This window comes from Oryctolagus cuniculus, chromosome 16 (genome assembly GCF_964237555.1).
Source record: "Oryctolagus cuniculus chromosome 16, mOryCun1.1, whole genome shotgun sequence".
Taxonomy (NCBI): domain Eukaryota; kingdom Metazoa; phylum Chordata; class Mammalia; order Lagomorpha; family Leporidae; genus Oryctolagus; species Oryctolagus cuniculus.
Genome location: NC_091447.1, coordinates 53,727,583 through 53,753,790, shown reverse-complemented (window position 1 = coordinate 53,753,790; position 26,208 = coordinate 53,727,583). Strand labels below are relative to the sequence as shown.

The window sequence follows — 26,208 nt, the reverse complement described above, 5'->3', positions numbered from 1 at the left end:
CTGCCTGTAACAGCAGAAGCGCCATAAAGCGCCAGCTTAGGAGCCCACCGAGGAGGGGTCATCCCTCACATGCAGCCACATTCGCTGAGTGGCTCGAGGCTGCGGGGACTCCTGTGATTACGCCTTGAGCAGGCTTGACGTCCAGGGAAGCAGGTGCAGCCCCAGCACCGCCACTGAGTGTTGCCCACGTGGGCAGGCCAACGAAGCCCAGTCTGGGCTTTGCCTCACAGGCACCAAACACAGCTCGTCCTCCAGTGGCTGTGTAAGGGCACCACACTTGGGTCTCCAGCACCAGTCCCCTTCTCAGTTTTAATCGATGTTAGGGGAACCTTACGCACCCCAATCCTGACCACATTTGGGAGGCAGAATGTGCCTCAGGCAGCCATGTGGGCTCCACTTTCAGATGTCTGTCTGCTTGAAGACTGGCTCAAACAGTACCCGCAGGAAAACCGACTGATGGCAACGCAGGCAAAGGGCTCCAGGTGGCATCTGGGCACGGTGAGGGGAGGTAAAGACGGAATCAGAGACGAGGACCCTCACTCCCGCCACGCTCAGCTCTGCCTCAGCCTGCGTCTCCTGCTCACCTCCCTTGCTGATTGCACCACCTTCCACCTGTGTGCTTCTCCACAGGCAATGAGGGCCTTGTAATGTGAGCGGCTGACCACAGTTCATCTTGTCCTCAGCCCCGGCACACTGCGCAGCCTGAGTGAGATACTCAGTAGGCTCCGATGGGCGTTGGCCAAACACGGGAGTCAATATCCCTGATCCTATGTCACCTTCCCGAGCTGAAGTCTCCCTTCTCCTAGGTCCATTGTTCCTCTACGCAGAAAACTTAGTGCCACTCTTGCACCTCCCAGTCTCACTGGAGTCAATGCCGCTCGCAGCTGTAACAGTCCACCTGCTGGGCCTCACTCCAGAGCAGTCTCCACACCACTAACAGTGGCTCCACTTCGATATGATTCCCAGAGTGCAAGAGGCACAAAGTAGTGACCAAAGTCCTGCTTTTGCTCTGTGGTCTCACATAACTACAGGGGCTGGCATTGTGGTGCGGTGGGTTATGGCGCCTCCTGCAATGCCAACATCTCAACAGGCACTGGTTGAAGTCCTGGCTGCTCCACTTCCAATCCAGCTCCCTGCTAATGTGCCTGGGAAGGCAGTGGAAGATGGTCTCCTGACAACCACGTAGGAGACCTCCAGGGAATTGCAGGCTCCTGGCTTTGACGTGGCCCAGCCTTGGCTGTTGCAGGCATTTGAGGAGTGAACCAGTGGATGGAAGATTTCCACCTCTCTCTGTAACTCTGCCTTTCAAATAAGTTTATTTTTAAACAAAAGAGGCCACTATAGCATCTCACAGAGGCATCTCTGTTTCTTGGAAGGAGGAAGTGAGATAGAGGAGTTGAAAGGAGACTGGAATCAGGATTTAGCCAGACTCCCTAACCAACCCTGTGAGATCTGGGATACTCCCAGACCCTAAACATCTTGTGCCAACGTGACACCACAAGGGGGAATTCCACATCGTGTAACTTTGCTCCATGCACAGAATTACTAAAAATGTTGCATAAAGTCACTTTAGGCTATAAATTATACCAGAGTGATTCAAAAGTTTGTGGAAAACAGAATTTACAGATGTTTGTTTTAGCACAAAATTTTTTAGAATCCATGTTGCAACGTTCATCAAAAATTCAGGGAAAATGTGATTTTGAGAAGACTGCAAGGATTTCAAAACCTTTTTGTTCCCCAGTAAACTTTCCATTCCACGTTTTCAGGAAACTTTGAAGGGTCCTTGTATACGACACAAATGAATTTCAAGTGTTCATTTGGGTCCTATCGAGGTATGATACTAAACACTCCAGACACAGTGCCTTGAACAAGGCACAGGCAACGTGCAGCCAGGCTGGGATGCAGCGCCCCCAGGCTCCAGGGAGCAGGTGAAGCCCTCGCGGCACGAGTCAGTGCAGGCTGCCCAGAGCTGGTCCTGTCTGGATGACCAAAGCTGCCCATCACGATGCGGGAGGCAGTGACTGAACTTCAGATGACAGAAGCACACCAGCGCCGCCGTTTCACAGGCAGGTGGCCCCCGGTCTGGAGAGGAGGATGGGAAACACTCGGCAGCAGCCCGAGGAGCCGCCTTGGCCGCTCTGATCTGCGTGCCGGCCAGGGTCGCAGCTCCACACACGTTCCTGACTTCCCACTGCCCCCACAGAAGCAGCCACTTCCTGGCACCTGGCACCGGCATTTACCCTGCCCAAGTCTATTTCAATTCCATGTGGTTTTGGCAGACTCTCTCCTGGAGAGGAGCCTGCTGCTAGCTGTCCGCTGGTTTTGGCAATCGTGCAAAGCAAACCTTGACTAGCAGCAGCCACGGTGCCTCCCTACCTCGCTGGTGGGGAAGGCAGCGTTTGAAGTTTAAGAAAGTGTGGACAAAGAAGACAAGACGGCCTGCTGGGACTGACACCAAGCTGAGGCCCAGGAGACACTGGTGGAATCGGAACAGCTCTCTGAAGAGGCCAGGAATTAGGGCAGCCCCACGCGGGACAAGCGAGGCAGGGTGGAGGCCCCTGCAGGTTGTTCACTGCTGAGACTGTTTCCCGTCACCAGAAGCAGCACAATTAGGGATGAGATGCAGAGGATTAAGTCGCAGAGAAGAAAACGGAGGCTCGAACGAGGTGCTGCGGGCAAACCACTCAGCTGAAAACCGAAATGCAGTCTCAGGTCTCCACAGAGAGGATACAGCTTCTTAAAAATGAAAGCCAAGGCAGCTGCCCACACGGGGAAGCCGGCCATCCTTCCAGGATCGCCCAGTGTTGCATGGGTTTATGACCTCTCGTGCAAACCCCAGGCTTGAAAAGGCTCTGAGAGGGTGTTTTCCGTAGCGGGGCCCACACACCACCCAAATCCCTGACCGTGGAGTGCTCACTACAAACGCGAATGCTTCAGTCTTCAGGGCCAAAACTCAGGAAAGCTGGGTCTAGGAACATGCCGTCTGCAGTAAGTACCTGGATGACTTTTAAACCTCCCTTAATATAAGTTCCCTTCTCTCAACACTGTACCCTGGACACAGCCGCCAGGTCCTGGCGCACCCAGTGGGGGCAGCTCATTCTGCATTGGGGATCCACTTGATCCACTCCTCTGAAGATCAGACCTGCACCCAGACCTCCCGGCACCAGAGTTCTGGAGGTGAAACCCGGGGAGCCACATGCTGAGCACACGGGTACCCACCCATCCCTCTAGCCAGCGAGACAAGAAATGTGGGTCCCGTGACAACCGTGAAAAGACATTGCATTCAATGGCAGGATTCAGACAGACAGCTCTGGATCTGCCTGCCTGGGCTGGCAGTGGGCAAAGACGGGAAGCAAGTGCAATTAACAACGTCGTGCAACCCATCACGGGGCTGGGACTGCTGAGCAGGGACCAGGACAAGTGAAAAGGAGGACTGGACTTGGCCTGGCCAGGTGGCAAGCACTGCCCATGCAAAGGGCGGTCAAACCACGCACTGAAGCCTCAGCAGGGACCCTCAGAGAAGGGGGCAGAGCTGCAATGCAGGCTCTGGGGGGAAAAAGCTGAAAGGGGTGGGGTTTAGCTGCAGCACAGAGGAGGAGAAGGACTGTGCCCAGAGACTGAAAACCTCTAAGTGTCTGTAAATGAGAGTAAATGATCAGATACTTATTTATAAGAGGAGACGGGGGCTGTAGCGTGGAGAATCTGTTGATGGCAACGAGGGATGACTGACCATGGAGAGGGAGAGAGAACAGCTCTGACACTGCTGTTCGCACACCAGGTAGAGAGTGAGGCAATCTTTGAAGACTAAGGAAAATGGGGGAGAAACACAGGTTTCTGGTGAAAATCATAGGTCAGGCGTGAGCATGTTGAGACGGACGTGGCCGGAGGTGCCAGCATCGGGGTGCTAGGGGCAGCCAGGGCCGCAGCAGCTATCTGAGCTGACGGGTGACAGGTGAGCCACAGTGGCACGGGGTGGGGATGAGAGTTCTGGCCCCGAGGAGAGTGGCTAGGGGCTGGCTGAGCAACCTGGGTTAGGAGCAGGCGAGGTTCACCTGCAGAGGAGGAACTGGGAAGAGAGAGCTCACCATGGAGACATTAAGAGCGATGTCAGAGTCCAAGGAGAGGGAAGTTTGCCCAACAAGGAGGAGCTGGGTACTTCGCAAAACTGCCCTCTGAACCCCGTGGCCTGCTGGCCACTAGTGAGGCCAGGCGAGACCTCCCACGTGTGCTCCGAGGGGACCATGGCCCACGAGAGAGGCGAGCACCTGCAGCCAGAGTGCGTCTCACAGCTCTTCTGAGAAAGGAACGTGGCCGTGGGGCGGGGGGGAAGTGGTGGAGGAAATCTTTGCCTCCTGCTGCTTGGCTTGTCCTAAAGGAAGCGTGGAGAGCGTGTTGACTCCCCAGTGGGAACAGGAGGCCGAAAACAATGCCAGGGACTCTGGGAACTGGGAAGTCTCGGGGACAGGAAGGAACGTGGTACAGACGGCAGGGTGGGGGGCAGACACAGACCCTCAGGCATGGCCTCCTGTTTTCTCTACAGCTCAGGACGGGGCTCCTCCAGAGGGGACACTGGAACTGACCTGGCACAGGTAGGGGAAAGCTGGCCAGGGCAGCAGGATCAGATCCCTGGGCAGTGTTGAGAGAATCCACTCTCGGACTTGACCACTGGGAGATACAAACACTGACTCTACAGGAAGAAAACCATGGAATAAGTAACCACCCACAGCACGTGTTCAGTCTGGGCCACCGTGGAGGGAGGGAGAAGAGTCCACACGGGAGAGAAGGAGTGGCCTGCAGGGGACCCAGGCCTGCACCACAGCTGGGCTGGAGCCCACGGACTCCAGCTGCTCCCGCCTCAGCACAGTGGTTGAAGCAGGCAGAGCTGAGCCAAGCTGCCGGGCAGGGCCAGCCCTGCAACCTCCCTCGTTGCACTGTGTGAGTTCAGCAAGGGAAGGAGCCGCCTGGGCTGCACTGTGACGTGGACACGGCTTGTCCTTGCCAGGACTCATGTTGAAACGCCACTGCCAACGTAACAGTGTGAAGAGGGGGAGGAGCTCTAGGAGGTGCCTGGGTCATGCAGGGATCAACGCAGGTCCCAGGGGAGCAGGCTAGGTCTCAGCAGAGCAGGCTGCTCTAAAGCACCCATCCGGCCCCTGCTCATCCACCAGGCCCAGTCGTGCCTTCCCAGCCCCCAGATCCCTTACCCAAAACCAACCTGTTTCTTCATAAACGCCCCATCTCGGTCTTCTGGGACCAGGACAAGCTGCCCTCACCAAGTGCCACAGGCACCAAGCCCATTCCCTCACGGTCCTGGGGGCTGGAAGTCTGAGACCAAGCTGTCACAGCAGGGCTGGGGTCCTCTGGGGCCTCTCTCCCTGGCATGGAGATGATTTCCTCTCCCCGAGCCCCACGCTGCCTTCCCGACGGCACAGGAACCCTGGGTCTCTGTCCCTGTCACGTGTCCCTCTCACAGGACACTCGCACCCACCCACATGACCTCACCGAACCTTCATTACAAGTGTAAAAGTCTTGTCTCCAATGCAGTCCCCCGCTGTGGCTCTGGGGTTTGGAATCCAACATAGTAACATTGAGGGGACACGGTTCAGTCTGCAACGCCAGTGCACGGTGAGAATGGACTCAGCACTTGTGGTTCTGGGCGAGGTTCTGTGCCGTCACAGCCAGGTGTGGCACAGACTGGCAGCATCCGGGAGCCAGGCCCCGTCTCCGACCCGTGGCAGCGAGAGATGAGGAGCAGAGCTGGGTAACCTGGATGTCACTCGGATGCCACCTCACTGTAGTCTCCTGGAAGCAGCCTCGTCCATGCAGCCACCGTGTCTGCGTGCATTTCAAGTGCTGTGCTGCCCAACTGTCTGTCGGATCTTGGAGAGGCTTGTTCAGAAAAGCAAGTGGCCATCACGGCAGGTGCCATGCTGGGGGAGGGTTTTGTGTCAGGCCCACTCTGGGGTGGGGGGAGGCAGGTGACATCTCCACACCTCGACTCCTCCTCCAATTCACAGACGAGGCAAGACTGTCCCCAGGTGGGCTGTCAGGCTGGCGAGAGATGAGAGCACTGGACCCCAGCATCACAGACCGGTGCACCCTGGCAGCCCACGGCTCCCCTCTCCACAGGGAAGTGACGCCCGCTCACCACAGAGCAGACCCAAGGACAACGTGTGGCTCCAGGCATCCGTCTCCATAACTCATTTCCACGGAGCTACCGGGGGTCTTAGATTAGAAAGTATATATTTTATGCTTTATTTGGCTTTCATCAATCTCTCAGAGAAGCAAGAAGTGAGTTATTTGAAGGCTGGCCCTTGGAAGACTTATGGCCCGTGCAGAGAGAAGGGGCACCCACAGGCAGGTGCCGCTGGAGCAGGGATCAGTAACAGAAGCGTTTTCCTGGAGGGAGGACAGAGGAGAAAGCCTCTGCAAATGGCCATTCCAGAAACTGAATTCCTCTGGTGTAGATCCCACCCCTCAAAGAAAGGGACTAAAGGTCACTGTGGCTGGAAGACATTAGCACTCTCTCCCAGTATCCTGATCTAACGTGTTGATAAAATCATCTACGTAGGCCTCATGTAGTTTTATGTGAGGAGTTTGCAGAATATAAAATTGGTTAATGCAAGCAATCCCTTCTCAGATTTGTTTTGCTGTGTCCTAGACTCACTCATTTAGCAGGAAATACTTGAGCAGATTTTTCAATGATGTACATTCCAGCTCCAAAATGTCATTTGAATGATAAATAAAATTACATTTCTATAGCATATTTTACAACAGCAACAGAAAACATTATAATTTTTCCTTCCTCTGGGTATTTTTCTTGAATTCAAAGCACCACCCATTGTCACATAGCATTAGCTTCCATTGCACGTTTTATGTCTAATATTTATGTGAGTTTTCATACTGTTCCCCAAATTCACAGCATGGATTTTTCAAGGCAGAGGCATAACAGGATGAAGAGGACAGATATGGGTGATATTTTTCAGTGTAAATTATTCCAAATTCTCATAAATGTTTTGTCATCGTAAGAATCTAATGATCATGTTTTCCTTAAATTTGCTCTTACACATGAAAATCATTAACTAACGTTTCCTAAGGGAAACAAATGTTCAGAAATAAAACCGTTAGGCAAAATGCCAACACCAAAAGAGAAAGTAACCTGTGTGTCCAGGTAAAGTGTTCACATCAACATCAGAGCACAGAGACAAACCGCCACTGATGGTGGGAGTGACTGCCTCAAAACTGCACAGGCAGGGACGTGCAGTGTGCTCAAAGAACACAGAGGAAGAAGAACGGTGCCGGCACCGCGGCTCACTAGGCTGATCCTCCGCCTTGCGGCGCCGGCACACTGGGTTCTAGTCCCGGTCGGGGCGCCGGATTCTGTCCCGGTTGCCCCTCTTCCAGGCCAGCTCTCTGCTGTGGCTGTGGCCAGGGAGTGCAGTGGAGGATGGCCCAAGTGCTTGGGCCCTGCACCCCATGGGAGATCAGGAGAAGCACCTGGCTCCTGCCATCGGATCAGCATGGTGCGCTGGCCGTGGCGGCCATTGGAGGGTGAACCAACGGCAAAGGAAGACCTTTCTCTCTGTCTCTCTCTCTCTCACCGTCCACTCTGCCTGTCAAAAAAATAAATAAATAAAAATAAAAATAAAAAAAAGAATGGCAGAGTCTCAGGTAAATACTGGGGGACCCCTTTCCTGTAAAGTTGGAAAAGGGACACAGTGTCCTAAAGAGGTGGCACTGCCCGTGGGAGGGCGATGGCTCCAGGTGGACGTGAGTGGAGGCCGCATGGGCGAGCACCAGGCACCATCGGGGGCGCAGCTGAGGCCTGGGGCATGGACTATCGGATGCCCAGTTAGCGTCAGTAAAAATGACTGCAACACACACACACACACACACACACACACACACGGCATAACTCCTGGTCAGAGATGAGCCACAGCAATGCCACAAAGGAGGGAACTCAAATGGACAATGAGCAACTGAGCAGGAGGGGGACTCAGGCCCGGAATTCAGCTCCACGTGCTGTGGCAGTTTCGGGAGGGAGGCGTCTAGGGGGGCCGCCCTTAGACGAGAGAAGAGAAAGTGTCAGTGAGGGTGGGGGTCAGTGAACCTCTGTTCACTGCTACTGTGGATGCAAAACAGTGCCAGCAGTGTGGGAGGTGGCATGGGGACACCCCAAGAGCCGAAACATATCCAGACCCAGTAGTCCCGAGTCCTGTTATACACCCAAAGAAGGGGAAAGTAGGAGCTTGAATCGATATTCGTGCACCCACGTTTATGGCAGCATCACTCAAAATCACCTCAAAGTGGAGGCAACCCCTACGTCCATCAGCAGACACGTGGATGAACAGTGCGTGACGTGTGCAGACACAGCCACGTATACTCACAATCACATTTATAGTGAATTATCTGACCTCAGAGAGAAATCTTGTCACATGTGACACGGGTGACCAAGCAGCTCTTCTGCAACACAGCCAGCCACTCACAAGAGGACACATCCACACGGCCCCAGCCACACGCATCCGTCAGCCACTCACAAGAGGACACACTCCACACGGCCCCAGCCACACGCATCAGTCAGCCACTCACAAGAGGACACACTCCACACGGCCCCAGCCACACCCATCTGTCAGCCACTCACAAGAGGACACATCCACACGGCCCCAGCCACACGCATCCGTCAGCCACTCGCAAGAGGACACATCCACAAGGCACCAGTCACACACATCAGCCAGCCACTCACAAAAGGACACATCCACACAGCCTCAGCCACATGCATCCGTCAACCACTCACAAGAGGACACATCCACACGGCCCCAGCCACACGCATCCGTCAGCCACTCACAAGAGGACACATCCACACGGCCCCAGTCACACCCATCAGACAGAAAGCCTAGAACCGCTGTTGCCAAGAGCTAGGTGGGGCGGGGCGGGGAGCTGATGTTTGATGGTCACAGGGTTTCAGTTTTGTTTTTTTTTTTAATTTTGACAGGCAGAGTGGACAATGAGAGTGAGAGACAGAGAGAAAGGTCTTCCTTTGCCGTTGGTTCACCCTCCAATGGTCGCTGCGGCCGGCGCATCGTGCTGATCCAATTGGCAGGAGCCAGGTGCTTCTCCTGGTCTCCCATGGGGTGCAGGGCCCAAACACTTGGGCCATCCTCCACTGCACTCCTGGGCCACAGCAGAGAGCTGGACTGGAAGAGGGGCAACCGGGACAGAATCCGGCGCCCCGACCGGGACTAGAACCAGGTGTGCCGGCGCCGCAAGGCAGAGGATTAGCCTAGTGAGCCGCGGCGCCAGCCAGGGTTTCAGCTTTGAGTGAAGGATGGTGATGGTTGTGCAAAGCAAATGCACTCAGCACCACTAAACTTAACCCTTAAAATGGTCACTGTTGGGCCCACAGTGTGGCACAGCAGGGAAAGCCACCGTCTGCAGGACTAGCTCCCCACATGGGCACCATCTTGAGTTCTGGCTGCTCCCTGTTAAGTGGCCTGGGAGAGCAGAAGATGGCCTAAGTGCGTGTGCCCCTGCACCCATGTGGGAGACTGGATGAAGCTCCTGGCCAGCCATTTGGAGAATGAACCAGCATCTCCTTCTCTCTGTTTCTGCCTCTCTCTCTCTCTCTCTCTCTCTGTAATTCTGCCTTTCAAATAAGTAAATAAATATTTAAAAAAAAATAAATAAAGAGATGGAGGGAGAGAGAGAGAGAGAGAGAGAGAGAGAGAGAGAGAGATCTTCCATCAGCTGGTTCACTTCCAAATGGCTGCAATGGCCAGGGCTGGGCCAGGCTGAAGCCAGGAGTTAGAACTCCATCTGGGTCTCTACAGGGGTAGCAGGGGCCCAGGCACTTGGGCCATCACCTGCTGCTCTCCCAGGCACATGAGCAGGGAGCTAGATTGGAAGTGGAACAGCCAGGACTCAAACAAGCGCCCATTTGGACGCCAGCATCGCAGGAAGCAGATTAACCCGCTATACCACAATGCTTGCCCTTAAAAAAAATTTTTTTAAAGTCAAGATACATCTCATAGGGCCTGTGAGAAGCTGCTTAATATGGTACTTTCTACCATCTCTGAGAAGCTAAAAAATTATAGAAGGGATTTTCTTATAAGTCCTGACTTTTGTGTATGTGAGGAATTGTACCAGCAACAAAGGGAAGCCCACAAAGCTGCTGAGAAAACTGGCTGCGACGCCAGCATGGCCTCAGGAGATCAGAAAGAATAAAAAAAAGAAGACGATGACACAAGACATGAAGCAAGGTTTCTATCAGGAATACACAAAATTATAATTACTTATGCACCTAAGAGAGCCCCCAAAATATATGGGGAGAAAACTGACAAAAATTAAGGGGAGAAATAGATAGTGCAACAACAATAATCAGAATAATCAATACTCAAATTTCCTTAATGGATAAAACAATCTACCAGAATATTAACAGAGAAACAGAAGACTTGAGCAACACAGACTGGATGATACTGACACCTACAGAACAAACCCCATCACAGCAGGTGCACAATCTTTGAGGCTACGTGAACTCTTTCCAGCACTGCCCACATACTGCACCCTAAAACAAACTGCGGTGAGAACAGGGAGAAAATCATTCACTCTTTCCAGGTCACAACCGGATGAAATTGGACCTTTATAACCAAAGAGGAATTTGAAACTCACACACATGTGGAAATGAAAACACAAGTCTACATAATCAGTGGCAAAAATCAAAAGGGAAGTTAGAAAATCCCGGGAGGTGAGTGAAATAGAGATGCAAACACTGAGACATCTCGGCCACAGCTGAAGCCGTGCTTGGGTAGCTTAGAGCTGCAAACGAGAAAAGCTCAAATTAGCTACGTAAACATCCCACCTGCACACTGGGAGATGAGAACAGACTCAAACTAAACAAGCAAAGGGAGCAAAGAAATAAGTATTAGGGCTGAATGCATGACATCAAGAATAGAAAAATCAATAAAGTCTAAAGTTGACTCGGTGAAAAGAGTTACAGAATCGGCAGAACTTCAGCACACCAGAGAGAAGACTCGAATTGCTGAAACTGAAGATGAGAGATGCCCAGATTCCCAGGAAGACACAAAGCACAAACATTGATTTGAGGAGAGACGGACCACCTAAGAGACCAATAGACCTATATCAAGAATGGAATAATAAAAAATAACTACTCGCAAACCAAAGCCAGGACCAGATGGTTCCCTAGTAAATCCTACACAGCACTGGGAGAGGTAATACCAATCCTTCCAGGAAACAGGTGAAGCGGAGACTCCCACAGCTCATTTGGGAAGGCCGGTGCTACCATGGCCCCACGCCAGACTGCAGCATCACAGACAAGAAACCTGCAGACCGGAATCTGTCATAGACACAAACATCCGCAACAAATCCCTAGCAAAGAAAACCCAGCAACAGGTACCCAGTGGAATTCGTCCCAGGAGTTCAATGCTCTTTCAACATCCAAAACCAACACAAATTCGTCTGTTTTCCATCGCTGTAACAGAATACCTGGGGCTGGGGACTTCCCACAGGCAGGGGCTTACGCAGCTCAGTTTGTGCAGCCCTCTTGGTTCAACCTCCAGCAAGGGACCCCCGGCTGCACCACGCGGTGGGTGGGAGTGTGTCCCAGAGATCAGCTGGTGAGTTCAGGAGACCGGGCAGGGCAGTCTTGCTCTCTCACAAACTGTAGAACTGTCATGGCTCCCAGGAGAAGCACACTGATTCCTCCCAAGGGAGGGCCCACCCCATCACCCCCGCGAGGATGCACTCTTAAATGTTCCCCCACCTCCTTATGCTGCCACGCTGAGGACCAAGCTCCAACACAGGGACATGCTGGGTACACACTCAGACCAGCCACGCCTGCATCACATCCTTCAATAAAAACAGAAAACAGCGGTTTTCTCAAGGCCTGCAGATCCACCACATTCATAATAAAATCTCCGTGCAGCTGGGATCAGACCAGAGCCGCTGGGCTGCGGAGGGCTTTGTGAAAGCCCGCAGTTAGCATCACACTAACCCAACTCCATACCACAACTCAGATTCAGAAATGAGAGCTGCCCGATTTGAATAATGTGCAAAGGACAGGAGTATGCATTTCCCCAGAGAAAATACACACATGGTCGGTAAGGCCATGAAAGGGAGTGTGCATCGGGCAGTCAACACCAGGGAAATGCAGATCGAAGCACAGGAGGGGCCTGCTGTTGGTTCAGAGGTTGAGACAGCGTGTGGGACACCTGCCTCCCATACTGCAGGCCCTGGGCTCAAGCCCTGGCTCCACTTCCAATTCAGTTTCCTGCTAACGTGCAGCAGGCGACAGAGTCAGTACCTGGTCCTTACCACCCACGTGGGAGACCCACGCTGAGTCCCAGGCTCTGGACTTTGGCCTGGCCCAGCCCTGGCTGTTGCAGGTATTTAGACGATGAACCAGAGGAGGGCCATCTCAGTCTGACTCTCTGCCTTTCAAATAAACAGATAAAAAATACCAGACACCACTCTACACTAAACTGCCTAAAATCAAAATGGCAGATGAAAGCAAGTGTTGGCGGGCAGGTGGAACAGCTCACGCCCTCACACACCAGGATGGCCAGCGTCTCTTTGAGCGACAGCGCGGCAGCTTCTCAAACGGCTGAATGTAGGATTTAGCGTTCCATTCCTAGACACAGAAGAGAAAACACTCATCCGCCAAAAAAGGTATACAGAAATATGCATGGGGCATATCCGTAATAGCAAAAAAAAAAAAAAACACTGGAAATACAAATGCCCCTCACTGGTGAGTGAGTGGACAGACATGATGTGGTAAATCATACAACGAGTGTTACTGGCAATCAAAGTAACACCACACTCACAGGACGTGCCTCAGAAAGTTCACGGAAAACTAGAATCAGAAGATAAGTTTAGGAGCAGGCGTTTGACCTAGAGGCTGAGCCACCGGAGTCCCGCATCAGAGCCCCTGGGTCCAACGCAAGGCTCCTGCTAATGCAGACCCCGAGAGGCAGCAGGTGACAGCTCCAGTACCTGGGTCCTTACCACCAGTGTGCGAGACCTGGACTGAGTTCCTGGCTCCAGGCTTCAGCCTTAGCCCAGCCCTTCTGATCGTGAATTCTGGGTAGTGAATCAAAGAGAGAGAGAGCGAGAGAGAGAGAGAGAGCGAGCACCTATCTCTCCATCTCTCTGCCTCCCAGATAATTTTCAAACTTTGAAAAGATGTTTATTTTGGTGTAAGATCTTGAAATCTGTTTTTTCCCAACACTTCTTTTTGTTTTTTAAAAAGATGTATTTATTTGAAAGTCAGAGTTACACAGATAAAGAAGGAGAGGCAGAGAGAGAGGTCTTCCATCTGCTGGGTCACTCCCCAGTTGGCCGCAACAGCCAGAGCTGCACCCATCCAAAGCCAGGAGCTTCTTCCAGGTCTCCCATGCGGGTGCAGGGACCTAAGGACTTGGGTCATCTTCCACTGCTTTCCCAGGCCACAGCAGAGAGCTGGATCAGAGTTGGAGCAGCCGGGACTCGAACCCATATGGGATGCCAGCACTGCAGGCAGCAGCTTTTACCAGTTACACCACAGCTCTGGTGCCACCTAACACTTATTTTTCATTAGTTTTTTGAGGAATCCTTATACATGCTCTGACATAAACCTTGACAATGCCACACTGAGTGAGAGAAGCCAGTCTGGACACCGGCCAACATAGTGTCCAGAGACAACCACCTGTGGAGGTAGGAAATACCCTGGCGGTCACCTGAGACTGGCAGGTGGGCGGCCCATATGGAACAGGGACGGCCAACGGACGTAGATTCTCTAATGCAAATGGCATAAGGTTGTCATCGGTGATGAACACTCAACTTTGAAGAAAGTAAAAGTCACTGGATTACACACTTTAAGTGCACAGATGGTGTTGCATGTAACATAATTCAGTAAAGTTATTAAAAAGGAAAAATATGGTCAAAATAATCACTAATGAAACGTAAATTAAAACCACGAGAAACCACTACACACTACCTTGACAGCTACAACAGACGCACTTTTCAAAGCTGCAGAAGCCGAGAGCTGAGGAGGAGAGCGGTCGCGGTGCCCCCACGGTCCCAGCTGGGAGAACGCGGCTTGGCAAACCTCTGCCATAACCAGCACAACACGTGGCGTTTAACTGCAGTGACATCGGGGCCCGTGTCCCCAGTGGACCGCAGGATGAGTGACAGCCCATGTTCCCAAGTCAGCTCCACACTCCCGGGGCCGGCGGAGGTTGTTGCTACAACAGCGCTAGAATTCACTCTGAATCGATCTCAAGTCGCACACCCAGAAACCACCTCTGGACCCTGGGCGACGCGGTGTTCAAGGCCAGCACCACAATCTCGCCCCAAACGGACAGAGGCAGGGTGGAAGGCCCAAACCGGGGGGTTTCCTCGGCCATGCAAACCCACCACCAGCCCCGTGCCTGCACACAGCAGGCACACGATGAACACAGCTGGATGGCTCTGGTTGTGATGGAGGGGAAAGAAGGCAAAGAGATTTCACCGTGCTAATTGCACACACGAGAAAATGGTGACAAGTCAGGTCCCGCCAGGTTCCACAGAACAAGGACACACACACACACATGCGCACACACAGTTCTTTGCAAGCCAGGAGAAAACTGTGCTCTCTGCCTCTGCCTGGACTCACCATGCCTCATTGCCCACTCCCACCCCTCGTTAGCGTCACTGTCTTGCTGCTTAACTTCTACAGCGACAGGGACTGAGCGAGGAACAGAAGCCCGCGCTCTGCACTTACGGCTGGCAGGGCTGTGCTGTGCCTCGGACTTGTTCCCCGGGGCAAGGTGAGACTTCTCGTTGGAGTCTTGCAGAAGCGTCAAGAACACCTTTTTGGAAACAAACAAAATGAGCCACGTGTTATTTTTATGTTCCTTCCCACGTTGCATCCCCGTTCTGTTGCCTCCATTACCCAACCAGGTCATCACAACATCCGCAAACACGCCCCAGGGTTCAGCTGCCATTCATTTAATCGGCGTGACTCTAAGGCTGCCTAGCACGCTGGCTGACGGCCTGCCCGTAGGAAACAAAGTTCAGTGAAACTTGGCCATGAGCCTCAAGGCCCATGCATGCTGGCAGAGAAGGCGGGTCACATCCACAGACAGCAGTCAGGCGGGACAACACGGTGCAGCCAGCCACGCGTGACTCACTGCCCCCAACATCCCAGAAGCAGGCATAATCAGACGATGAACTGTGATGTCTGTCGTTAATGCAAGGAGGACGTGCTCTCGTAGGTAAAAACCCCCGCTGGACATGCACCTTCCCTGGGGGGCGACGGGCCATGTTGCTAACACCGCTGATGTAACTTGCTGGAAGTCCCCGCTTAGCAAGTTCTGGAAGCAGAAGTCCAGCCTTGGTTTGTTCAAAGACTTGGCCCAAATCAGGAGAGAGGTGAGGAGACAAGAGCATGAGCCGTGACAAAGGGAGACGGGAGCTGGCTGGGGACATCACAAGACCCAAGGGCTGCACCTGAGCCCTGGCCAGGATTCACGGAGCCATGGAGAGAGAATTCCCAGCACAAACACTGGGCAGAGCACGAGAGGGACACAGGGTCCACAATCACACGTCCCGCAGCCGCCCCGCACTGAGGTCAAGGCTGTGCTCCAGGGTCCCGAGTGCTGAGGTTCCCCTCGGCAACGCTGGCCAGCTCTGCGCCTGCAGGCCCTGACTCCACGGCAGAGCGAGGGCCGCTTGGTGTGGGAACCCAGAACAGTGACAACAGCAGCTGAGCTCAGCAGGTGACGGCTGAACCCACACAGACCACACCGCCAAAGCCTGCAGCAATCCGTCACCCACATCAGGAGCCAAGACTCCTGGCACACCCTCCACGGGCCATGCACGAGCTGGGCTCCCTGCCCCGTCTGTGTCACTGCCCGTCTGGCTGGACTTCACACTCAGCATGTCCACACCCAGCACCCTCCCGGCACTTCCAATCTCTGCAGATGGCATGGCCATCCCCATTTCCCTAAACAAGCAGAAAGCCAGACCCCTCTGCAGGGGTCCTGGGGAAACCTCAGCCCCACAGGGGAAGGGCCCCAGGGAGCAGCCACAGTGAGCGAGCAGAGATGCGGGAGGCACGTGGCCTCTCTGCGTGGGGCTGATTAGTTTGGGTGGAATCCTGAACGTTTGTCTCCTAGCCTGGAGGTGGCATCAGGACTTTCATGAGCAGTTAGGTAGTTACCTTCACCTGCAAAATCGCAGAGACAACCTCAGCCTCACCTGCTGGTCCATAGCAGGGCCCCAGGGCGGGGTCGCACCATGACTGCACCTCCTTGCAGAACAAATGGCAACAGTGAGACAGGGGTCGGGATGCTGGGAGCAAGGGAGGGGGGGAATGATGAGCACTGCCCCCGGCATGGAGGCGCTGGAGACTTCTGGCCCTGGGAGCAGCTGGCAGCATGGGAGGTATGGGATAGACTTCCCGTAAGTGCTGTCGTCCCCACGTGGGACAAGGCAGAAGCGTAGCGCCGTGAGCCCTCACACAGTGCATTTATGGACAGAAGTGGAGTGAGCCAAGACTTACTCCTGGGGCGGAGTCGTGGTGCAGGGGGAAAAGCTGCCGCCTGTGACGCCTGCATCCCACGTGCTCCACTTCCATCCAGCTCCCTAACGGCCCAACTGTTAGGGCCCCAGCACCCACGTGAGACAGGGACGAAGCTCTGGCTCTTGACTGCAGCCTGGCGCAGCACTGGCTGCAGCCATCCCGGGAGTAAATCATTGGATGAAAGGTGTGTGCGCGTCTGTCTCGCCCTCTCTAACTCTGCCTTTCAAGTAAATGAATAAAGCTTTAGAAAATACCCATTCAGCAAGGGAAGACTTCCCTTTGCACCCTGTTCTCCATGGAGCCTCCATTCAGTCATGGGCAGGAAGCCGTGTCTACAGGAAGCCCATCCAGATGGCCTGGCGACAGTCCTCACCCAGCCTTTTACATCTTCCTCTTCATCCTCCTCGCATGCAAACGCAACGCCCATGGGTGAGAGTGCGGGGCTGGAGGAGGGAAGAGGACAGGGACTGGGCAGTGGCTGTGCTGACCACCAGGTCCCAGTCCACCACCCCACAGCCCTGAGCTCAGGACACAACCTGTCTTTGTGGGAGAACAAAGGCAGGTGTCAGACAACCAGCATGGAGGCTGCCGCCCAGTGCCACCTACCTCAGCTGCAGGCACCTGTCCAGGAGCCCCTGGGGAGGCAGGACGAGCGCAGCCCACCCCGTAAAGGCCGTGGTTTTCAAAGTCAGCGTGCTATCAGTCGCTGCAGTCATGGGTGCAGGCCCTAGGCGGCCATCACCACCTTGTTAGGCAGAGATGCAACACCCGTGCTGACGGACGCAGGCGGACGGCCGCTGTGTCTGATGGAGCCAGCACGTCTCCAGCAAAACCAGCCTCAGTGTCTGAACTTGGAGGCCCAATGTCATCAGGTGACCAGAGCTGAGAAATCCGAGCTGTGATGACGTGGACAATTAGGAGAAAATGTGAACGGCCCCAAGGGAAACCCACACAGCTGAGGAGGCTGTGGAGGCCCGGCTGACACCTGAACGCCCGCTGAGAGAAAGGCAACGGACAGAGCAGGTGCGAGGCACTGAGCCCGGGCAGGACGCCCAGCTGCCCGCTCACGCCCCGGCTTCCAGAGGCTGCTGCCGCGCTCAGGTAAGGCGACATCGTCCGGTCCCGGCCTGTACACGCCCCTCCGCCTCAGGCTCTCCCCTTCCCTCCCCAGGAGCCCAGCGGAACCTGCCCCGATGCCTCTGTACAAAGTGCCGCGCGCGGGTCTCTCGGTCTTTGCCAATTTTCTGAATTGCACTGGAATTACCTCAGGCTTCTCTCAAGTCAGAAAACCCACTAAGGTAGCCAAACGATTTCTAATAATTTTCTAACTTGTATTTCTCGGCACACAAGGGTACTCCCAAAGAGCACGGAAAACAGAATGAAAAGGTGAGTGTGTTTTGGTATAGAAGTTGCCTGATCTGCATAGTTTTTTTTTTTGCCTCATAATGCACATTTTCCATGAACTTTTTGAAGACCCTTCACATGCATGGAGTTTAGTCTTTGCAACAAACATGTTTTAATTCCATTTTCCACAAGCTTTTTGAAGTGTCCTAGTTATATTTATAGAGCACATGATTAAAATGACACGTGTATACACATGTCAATTTTTATTACATTCATCACTCAGAATGAATACAAATGAAACCAGAAATGAGGAAGTTAAATCTCAAGGACACTAACTAGCATGAAAACAATGTAGGCTTTACAAAACCGTGGCTTTAAGTGGAACGCCCGCAGCATTTCTGCTCCTTTCCTGAGGCAGCGTAAACTCAGTGGTCTGGGCCTCTCCACGCGGCCTCCGTATTCTCAATTTAAAAGAGCTGCAGGGCTGAGCCTTTGTGGAGGCCGTGTCCTCTCCACAGAGCCAGGGCCATCAATCGCTCCACTGCAGGGCACAGCCCAGCCTCACACGTGCTCTGTTTAAAATGCACTGAGGGCAGGGCCAGCCCCCAGACGTGACCCACGCTCAAAGTGCCACTCTAACGGACTGTCACCCAGACGGTCCGCGCAAGGTGCCTTTGGCTCGGACACTACAGGAACCAATGATGCTGACCCCACTTCTCTGAGATGACAAGAGCTGTGCTTCAAGACAGGAAGAATTTCCAGAGCGACTGCCTTCAAATAAGCAGAAGATGGACATCGGTGGGCTGCTTAGGCGATGAGGGACATGAGGTCCCGGTGCAGGACGCCGGGCAGTGCAAGCTGACTGCATGACCGGGAACGTGTGTGTACTTCCCACTGTTGCTGCGACAGACGAACACCGACGCGGAGGCTTCACGCCAGTCACACCTCGTGCTTCTGCAGGGCAGAATTACACAGAGGCCACACGCCAGCCAGTTTCACTGTCCAGTGGCTCCCTGCATCCCCTGGTTTGGGGCCCACGCTCCTCCAATGCCCACGCTCACGCTTCCAGTCGCTGTTCCATCAGGACATCGCCTTCTCCCAGTGTGACGCCCCCGCCACGTCCCTCATGCATGGACTGCTGGACCCAGGAGCGTCTCCCCAGTTAAGCACAGCTACGGGCTCCAGGGGTGAGGACAGGGACACCCGTGGGTCACGAGGCAGCCTGTTCTGCAGCTAGGACGGCACCAGTGCCGCTGTGAAGCCAGAGCTGCCGAGTTGACCTGTCCCTGGGCATTCAAACACAGTGACTGTCAGAAGGCAGACGAGAGCGCTGCGGCACTCAGCACAGCCCTGCCAATCCCTGCCTCTGAGCCACCCAGACTCAGCCTCTCAGTCTGCTTATCTGTATAGGGGTGAGATGAAGTGGCATGGGGTATAAAAACCTAGCTCCAGGTCAAGCTTGCACTCTGTGACACCCTACGATATCTTTCCATAAACAGATTGTTTTCTCTTAAATCCAGAGAACGCAGAGGATGGGCCAGGGCACTGCGTGCAAGGGACTGGCCACACAGTTATGGTGAGGAGACACGAGGCAGTCGGGAGTGCCAAGGCTCCAGGCTGAATGAGGGATCTCAAAAGAATGCACTGCTCTTTGAAGAAAAAAAGGAGAGAGAGAGAGAGGGAGGGAGGGAGGGAGGGAGGGAGGGAGAGAGAGAGAAAGAGAAAGACAGAGAGAAAGAGAGAAAGAAAGAAAGAAAGAAAGAAAGAGAGAGAGAGAAAGAGAGAGAAAGAGAAAGAGAGAGAAAGAGAGAGAGAAAGAGAGAGAAAGAGAGAGAGAAAGAGAGAAAGAGAGAGAGAAAGAGAGAGAAAGAGAGAGAAAGAGAGAGAGGAAGGAAGGAAGGGAGGGAGGAAGGAAGGGAGGGAGGGAGGAAGGAAGGAAGGAAGGAAGGAAGGAAGGAAGGAAGGAAGGAAGGAAAAGAAACAGGTTCTCAAAAACGATAGGCCCTGCCTCCCCCGTCCTTCCTCCCTCACCACTTCCATGCCCAGCTCAGGGCTTGGGGCCACAGAGAACAGGGGCTGGGGCAGGGCAGGTTCCCACTGGAGGGCGCCCTGGAGACTAAGCAGTACTTTGTCAGTGCAGAGAACGACACAGAAGGACCGAGGAGATACTGGGTGAGTCTGTGCTGCTGGAACAGGGTGAGAGGAACTCCTGGGGTTCAGCAACCAAGTAGGGAGAGCAGGAAGCAGAGGCTTGGTTCACACAGCAGGGGCTTGGTTCACACAGCAGGGGCTTGGTTCACACAGCAGGGCCTTGGTTCACACAACAGGGGCTTGGTTCACACAACAGGGGCTTGGTTCACACAGCAGGGCCTTGGTTCACACAACAGGGGCTTGGTTCACACAGCAGGGGCTTGGTTCACACAGCAGGGCCTTGGTTCACACAACAGGGGCTTGGTTCACACAGCAGGGGCTTGGTTCACACAGCAGGGCCTTGGTTCACACAACAGGGGCTTGGTTCACACAACAGGGGCTTGGTTCACACAACAGGGGCTTGGTTCACACAGCAGGGCCTTGGTTCACACAGCAGGGGCTTGGTTCACACAGCAGGGCCTTGGTTCACACAACAGGGGCTTGGTTCACACAACAGGGGCTTGGTTCACACAGCAGGGGCTTGGTTCACACAGCAGGGCCTTGGTTCACACAGCAGGGGCTTGGTTCACACAGCAGGGCCTTGGTTCACACAACAGGGGCTTGGTTCACACACAGCAGGGCCTTGGTTCACACAACAGGGGCTTGGTTCACACAACAGGGGCTTGGTTCACACTTTGTCTGAGAGCAGCAACGACCGCGTGGCCACAAGCACAGCAGCTGCCGGGACCCCCGGGAGGAGCGGCGGGTTCCAGACCCTGGGCTGGAAAGAAGCAGCTGACCCTGGAGCACCGTGCTCCGTCGGGCAGTGCCAGAGGGGGAGGACGAGCTGAGACCCGGGAGCCACGTGAAGGAGCTCTCCCAGGCACCACAGCAAACAATGACCACGCAGCTCACGGACGAAACAGGAGCCCGCGAGTCAGTCCTGGTGTTAACAGGGGAACATGGCAAAGACAAGATTCTCCCCCCCCCCCCCCCCCGAGAAAGGCTGACTGACAGGGCAGGGCCGGGGATGGGAGGGGAATCACCGCTTGGCAGACGTCGTGGTCAGAACTCGAGCTGGGAACATTCAGAGAGCCTCAAAATACGCCCTTGAGAAACTACTAATAAAAGGAAACCAGAGAGAAAGCCTGGCAGACTCACCCAGACACTCAACTTTCTCCTCCCCCAGCACTGGGCAGTGGGGACCAGAGAGACCAACATCATCCCTGGACCATTCCAGCCGAGATGCACGACCTGCTCCAGCCCGTACGGAGGCACCTTGTGCCAAAACACAGCTCTGCCGTCTTCAATACCACTGAGGTCTGAAAGTCAAGGGGACGGGAATGCTGGAAGATTGACAGAAACCAGGGCAGTGAGCACTCGGGCACAGCTCCTGACCCTGGACCACGCCCTCTGCTCTTAGGGATGTGGTGGGACAAGTGACACTCAGGTGGGCAGGCTGCACAGGAAATGTTCTTAGAAACTATTCCAATGCCGGCGCCGTGGCTCACTAGGCTAATCCTCCACCTAGCGGCGCCGGCACACCGGGTTCTAGTCCCGGTCGGGGCGCCGGATTCTTTCCCGGTTGCCCCTCTTCCAGGCCAGCTCTCTGCTGTGGCCCGGGAGTGCAGTGGAGGATGGCCCAAGTACTTGGGCCCTGCACCCCATGGGAGACCAGGAGAAGCACCTGGCTCCTGCCATCGGATCAGCGCGGTGTGCCAGCCGCAGTGCGCCAGCCGTGGCGGCCATTGGAGGGTGAACCAACAGCAAAGGAAGACCTTTCTCTCTGTCTCTCTCACTATCCACTCTGCCTGTCAAAAAAAAAAAAAAAAAGAAAAAAAGAAACTATTCCAAAAATATATAACTTACCTATCCTGGAGCCGATTTTCACCCGAGACCCACTCTCCCTTCTAACCCTGTGCAGGACAGGGCTGCCAAGTCCGCGCCCAAGGACCTGACATTCAGAACGCACTGGGCAGAGGAACGGAGGGCTGCCTGACCAGCACTCCACAAGCTGGTGGGAAGGAACCGCCCACCTCACGCAGGCAACCTGACCTTTGCAGACACTGGGCAGCAAGCTTCAAGCTACTAAAAAGGCCCTGCTACAATTCACTCAGCTCGCACTGTGCCTGCAAGCGAGCACGGCCACGCCCGCCAGTCCCGCTGCTCCCGCCAGCACCTTCCGCCGCCCGGGCCTCGCAGCAGGGCCTGCAGGAGCCTCGATGAAATCGCCAAATGTCGCCGCCACATTTTAGATCTCAACTGCCCTGGCTTGCAGGTGTATGTGGAGACCGTTATTTATAAGACATTATTGTAGTCTAAAAATGAAATGTGCTTTCTGGCCCCTGATTCAGGAGAGTGAATTGGCAAGCCCTCCTCACTCGGTCAGAGGCAGCAGGCAAAACGCAGATGAACCAGGGAGAAAGCACGCAGAGTGCTGTGACAGCCGTGCTAAGTGCGGGTCGATAGCAGATGCGAGAAAGCAAAGTCGATGCTTGCCGAGCGTGAAGAGACAAAATTGGTGGAGATGGACACTTTATAGACCGCACCAAACAAAAGGCAGCTCTTTAAAGACACCTAATCTGTTTCCAATTTAAGATATTTTCCTCAAAGAGATCCAAATGCATTGTAGTACTGTGTTTTATTACATCTCATACGTTTTGTGTATTCCATTTCCTGTCCCTGTGGCTACCCCTAAGACAGATAACATCTTCTTTGGCTTTTGTCATGTAGGAGAGAGGAAAAGAGATGTGAGCTCTAACCAATCAATATGTATTTAGGACCATTATGGGCACACATGCACCAAAGGCAGGAGATGGGAATTACTGAGAGAGATTGGAGAGACGCAAGGCACGTCTCCTTCGTGATTGAGCAGCTTGTTCCATTATCCCTTGCTGATTTGCTTCAGGGGTGACTAACAGCCAGGACACACAGCCCGAGAAACAAAAGCTAATTTTCAGAGGCAAGTTGTATAAACACATTCTTCTTTTATGGGGGCAGCAGGGTCACACCCGCCCTGTTGTTGTGTGCTGTGAATGTGGTGGTGGTCCCGAATTCACAGAATCTGTGTGTCACCTTCACAGACAAGATTATGCCACATGTGATGTAACACAGAGATAAATGACTTTGAAGAAAACAGGATGAAGGCTGATAAATTTTCAGAAGGAACACAGACGTGGAGAGGTAAACTAAAGATACAAATATTTTGGAGAAGAATTAAAACGAAGTACTGAACAGAAATAGAAATATTCAAGGAACATAGCATAAAAAGGATTTTTCAAAATGCTACACTGGAACATATACTACAACATTAAAAATATGGAAAATTAAAATACAGCAATGCTTTACCTGAGAATATAGCAGTACACGTGCAAACTGGACACACACACACACAAAACTGTTGATTCAGAATCCCCATCTCGGGGCCAGAGCGCAGTGTGGCAGTGAAGTCGCTGCCTGCAGCACCAGCATCCCATATGGGCACCAGTTCGAGTCTCCTCCACTTTCAATTCTGCTCTCTGCTGTGGCCTGGGAGAGCAGTGGACGATGGCCCAAGACCTCGGGCCCCTGCACCTGTGTGGGAGACCCAGAGGAAGCTCCTGGCTTCAGGTTGGAGCAGCTCTAGCCACTGTGGCCATCTGGGGAGCGAACCAGTGGACGGAAGACCCCTCCCTCCCTCTTTCCCTCCCTCCCTCCCTCCCCCCCCCCCCGCCTCTGCCTCTCTGCAGTTCTGCCTTTCAAATAAACAAATATTTTAAAAAATCAAAATCCTCTTCTTTTTGTTGTCTTGTAATTTGTGCTTTGCACTTGTTATTAACTATTTGACCCAAACAAAAACTGGGAGTAAGAGCAGGTGTCCCTGCCTTGGAGATGAGAAAAGCAAGTTCATAAAGAACTTAGACCTCAGCAGTAAGAAGGCAAACATCTCAGCTAAGAAATGGGCCCAAGACCCTAAATGGCAGCTCACTAAAGGACACAAACAAATGCAGGACATGGTGGCTCTCGTGACAGCACCAGGGAAGCACAAACTAAAACGGCAGTGGGCCGCCCCTGCACGCTGCTGAGCAAGGCCAGTCTCTAACACTGACCACGCCGGGGGCAGGCAGCACAGGCGCAGCGGGGAGCTCTCACGCACTCCTGGAGGGAGGAAGCAGGATGGTCACACTGGTTGGGGCATTTCTTTTTTTCTTTTTAAGGTTGATTTATTTATTTGAAAGTCAGAATTACAGAGAGAAGGAGAAGCAGAGAGAGAAAGAGGTCTTCCATTCGATGGCTCACTCCCCAGTTGGCCAAAACATCCAGAGCTGTGTCAATCCAAAGCCAGGAGCTTCTTCCAGGTCTCCCACGTGGGTGCAGGGGCCCAAGGACTTGGAGCACCTTCTGATGCTTTCCCAGGCCACAGCAGAGAGCTGGATGGGAAGAGGAGCAGCCAGGACTAGAACCGGTGCCCATATGGGATCCCAGCACTGCAGGCGGTGGCTTTATCTACTACGCCACAGTGCCCATGGGCATTTCGTTACAGAAGGTATGCACTCCCACTCTGTAAGCCAACAAGTGCTGTCCTACCTATTTACCCATGCGAGTTGAAGACTTAAATCCATATAAAAACGCTACGGCCGCTATGTTCACAACCAGTGAAATTCAGAAGCACCCCAAATGACCTTCTGCAGGGTAGACAAGCTATGGGGCACCCAGACAGATGACACTGTGCTTGAAAGAAAAGCAGTCAAGCCATGAAAAGACCTGGAGGAGAGCTGCACGCACGCTACTGAGGGAGGCAAGCCAACCTGAAGAGACTGCATTCTGTGTGACATTCTGCATAATGCCAACTCCCAGCATCCTAGAGAAGAAAGCTGTGCAAACAGTAAGAAGACTAGCGAGTGCCAGGCATTCAGGATCGAGCAGGAGGGCAGGGAAACCGACCTGTGTGACCCTGTGGGGCACAGATCTGTCCTTGCACATCCGCCCAAGCCCGCAGCATGGCCCCCACACCAAGAGGGAGCCTGGCGTCACGGGGAAGCAGATGCCCCACGAGCAGGGGCGCAACCATGCATGAGGCTGCGGGGCAGCAGGGACAGGGAGTATACGGGAACCCTTTGCACCTTCGGCTTAACTTTGCTGCCAGCCTAAAATTGCTGTAAAAATAGCATCAAAGTCTAAATGAAAAATTACATTCCAGTGAAAGCGACTTGCCCAGGTTCACCCTGACAGGAATGTCCCCGCTGGCCCCAGGCCCCGTCTGCCCCAGACTCAGGGAGCACAGCTGGGCTGGGGCCAACAGCAAACTTTGCAGACAAACGGAGGGCAGTTTGGGAGCTCTGGGGAGTCTGGGGCGTGTGACAGAACAGCACGCAGGCAAGACGTGGGCAATCATTTGAGGGTCAGTTGTCAGCACTGAGCCAGGCCTCCATGTGCTGGGTCCAAGGTCACCTGCTCTGTGCTCCCACTGGGTCTTTCCTACACCCACCAGCAAGCTCACACACAGGTTGTCTATCCACAGCAGACATCACACAACAGGAAGCCATCTCATCCGTCCAGTGGACAAGCACATCGTTGTAAATCTCCACGTTCTATGAGCGTGACGGGTGCTGTACAAGGGAGTGCCGTTCCCACTCTGCTCCCATGGGCTGCGAGGGACGCATCCCCAGGGGACGCCTAAAACAGCAGACATACCGACAGCCATCCCTGGCCCAGGGCTTCCCAAGGGAACTCGAATCCCTGGACACTCAAGTGCATATCAGATGCTGTAGTCTTTGCACATAACCCACATCCCTCATCTCGCACACCTTCAGTCACCTCTAGATCCTGCACAATGCCCAATACAAGAAACAGCTGTTACACTGCACCACACGGGGAATAATGACAAGAGGAAAAGTCCACACACTCAGTACCAGGTGCGACGTTTTGCATTGTTCTGGCTCATGGCTGGTTTTGAATCTGCGGAAGCAGGTGCCACAGAGAGGGACAGTCAGTTGCACCTCCTGAACACACACCTAGGGTCAGGTCTCACGTATAAGTGAGGCAGTCACAGCAGTAAGTGATAGAACAGATCAATGCAATAGACCGCAATGAAAGTGATGTGGGTGCAGCTTCTCACTTCTCAGTGGAGGCTGACCAATGACCGGAACCGCAGACAGAAAATCCTTGATGTGGGAGACCACAGCGCACCGACCAACCAC

The 26,208-nt window shown here is 53.7% G+C and overlaps 1 protein-coding gene across 1 annotated transcript in view; it reads right to left on the bottom strand.

Annotated features, from left to right (window-relative positions):
• The window catches only part of LOC103345127 (ATP-binding cassette sub-family A member 13), a 347,717-nt gene that overhangs the window by 168,418 nt on the left and 153,091 nt on the right, over positions 1–26,208 (bottom strand). The window contains exon 34 of the mRNA XM_070059456.1: positions 14,753–14,840. Coding sequence (XP_069915557.1) covers positions 14,753–14,840 — 88 coding nt within the window. The remainder of the gene's footprint in view (positions 1–14,752; positions 14,841–26,208) is intronic.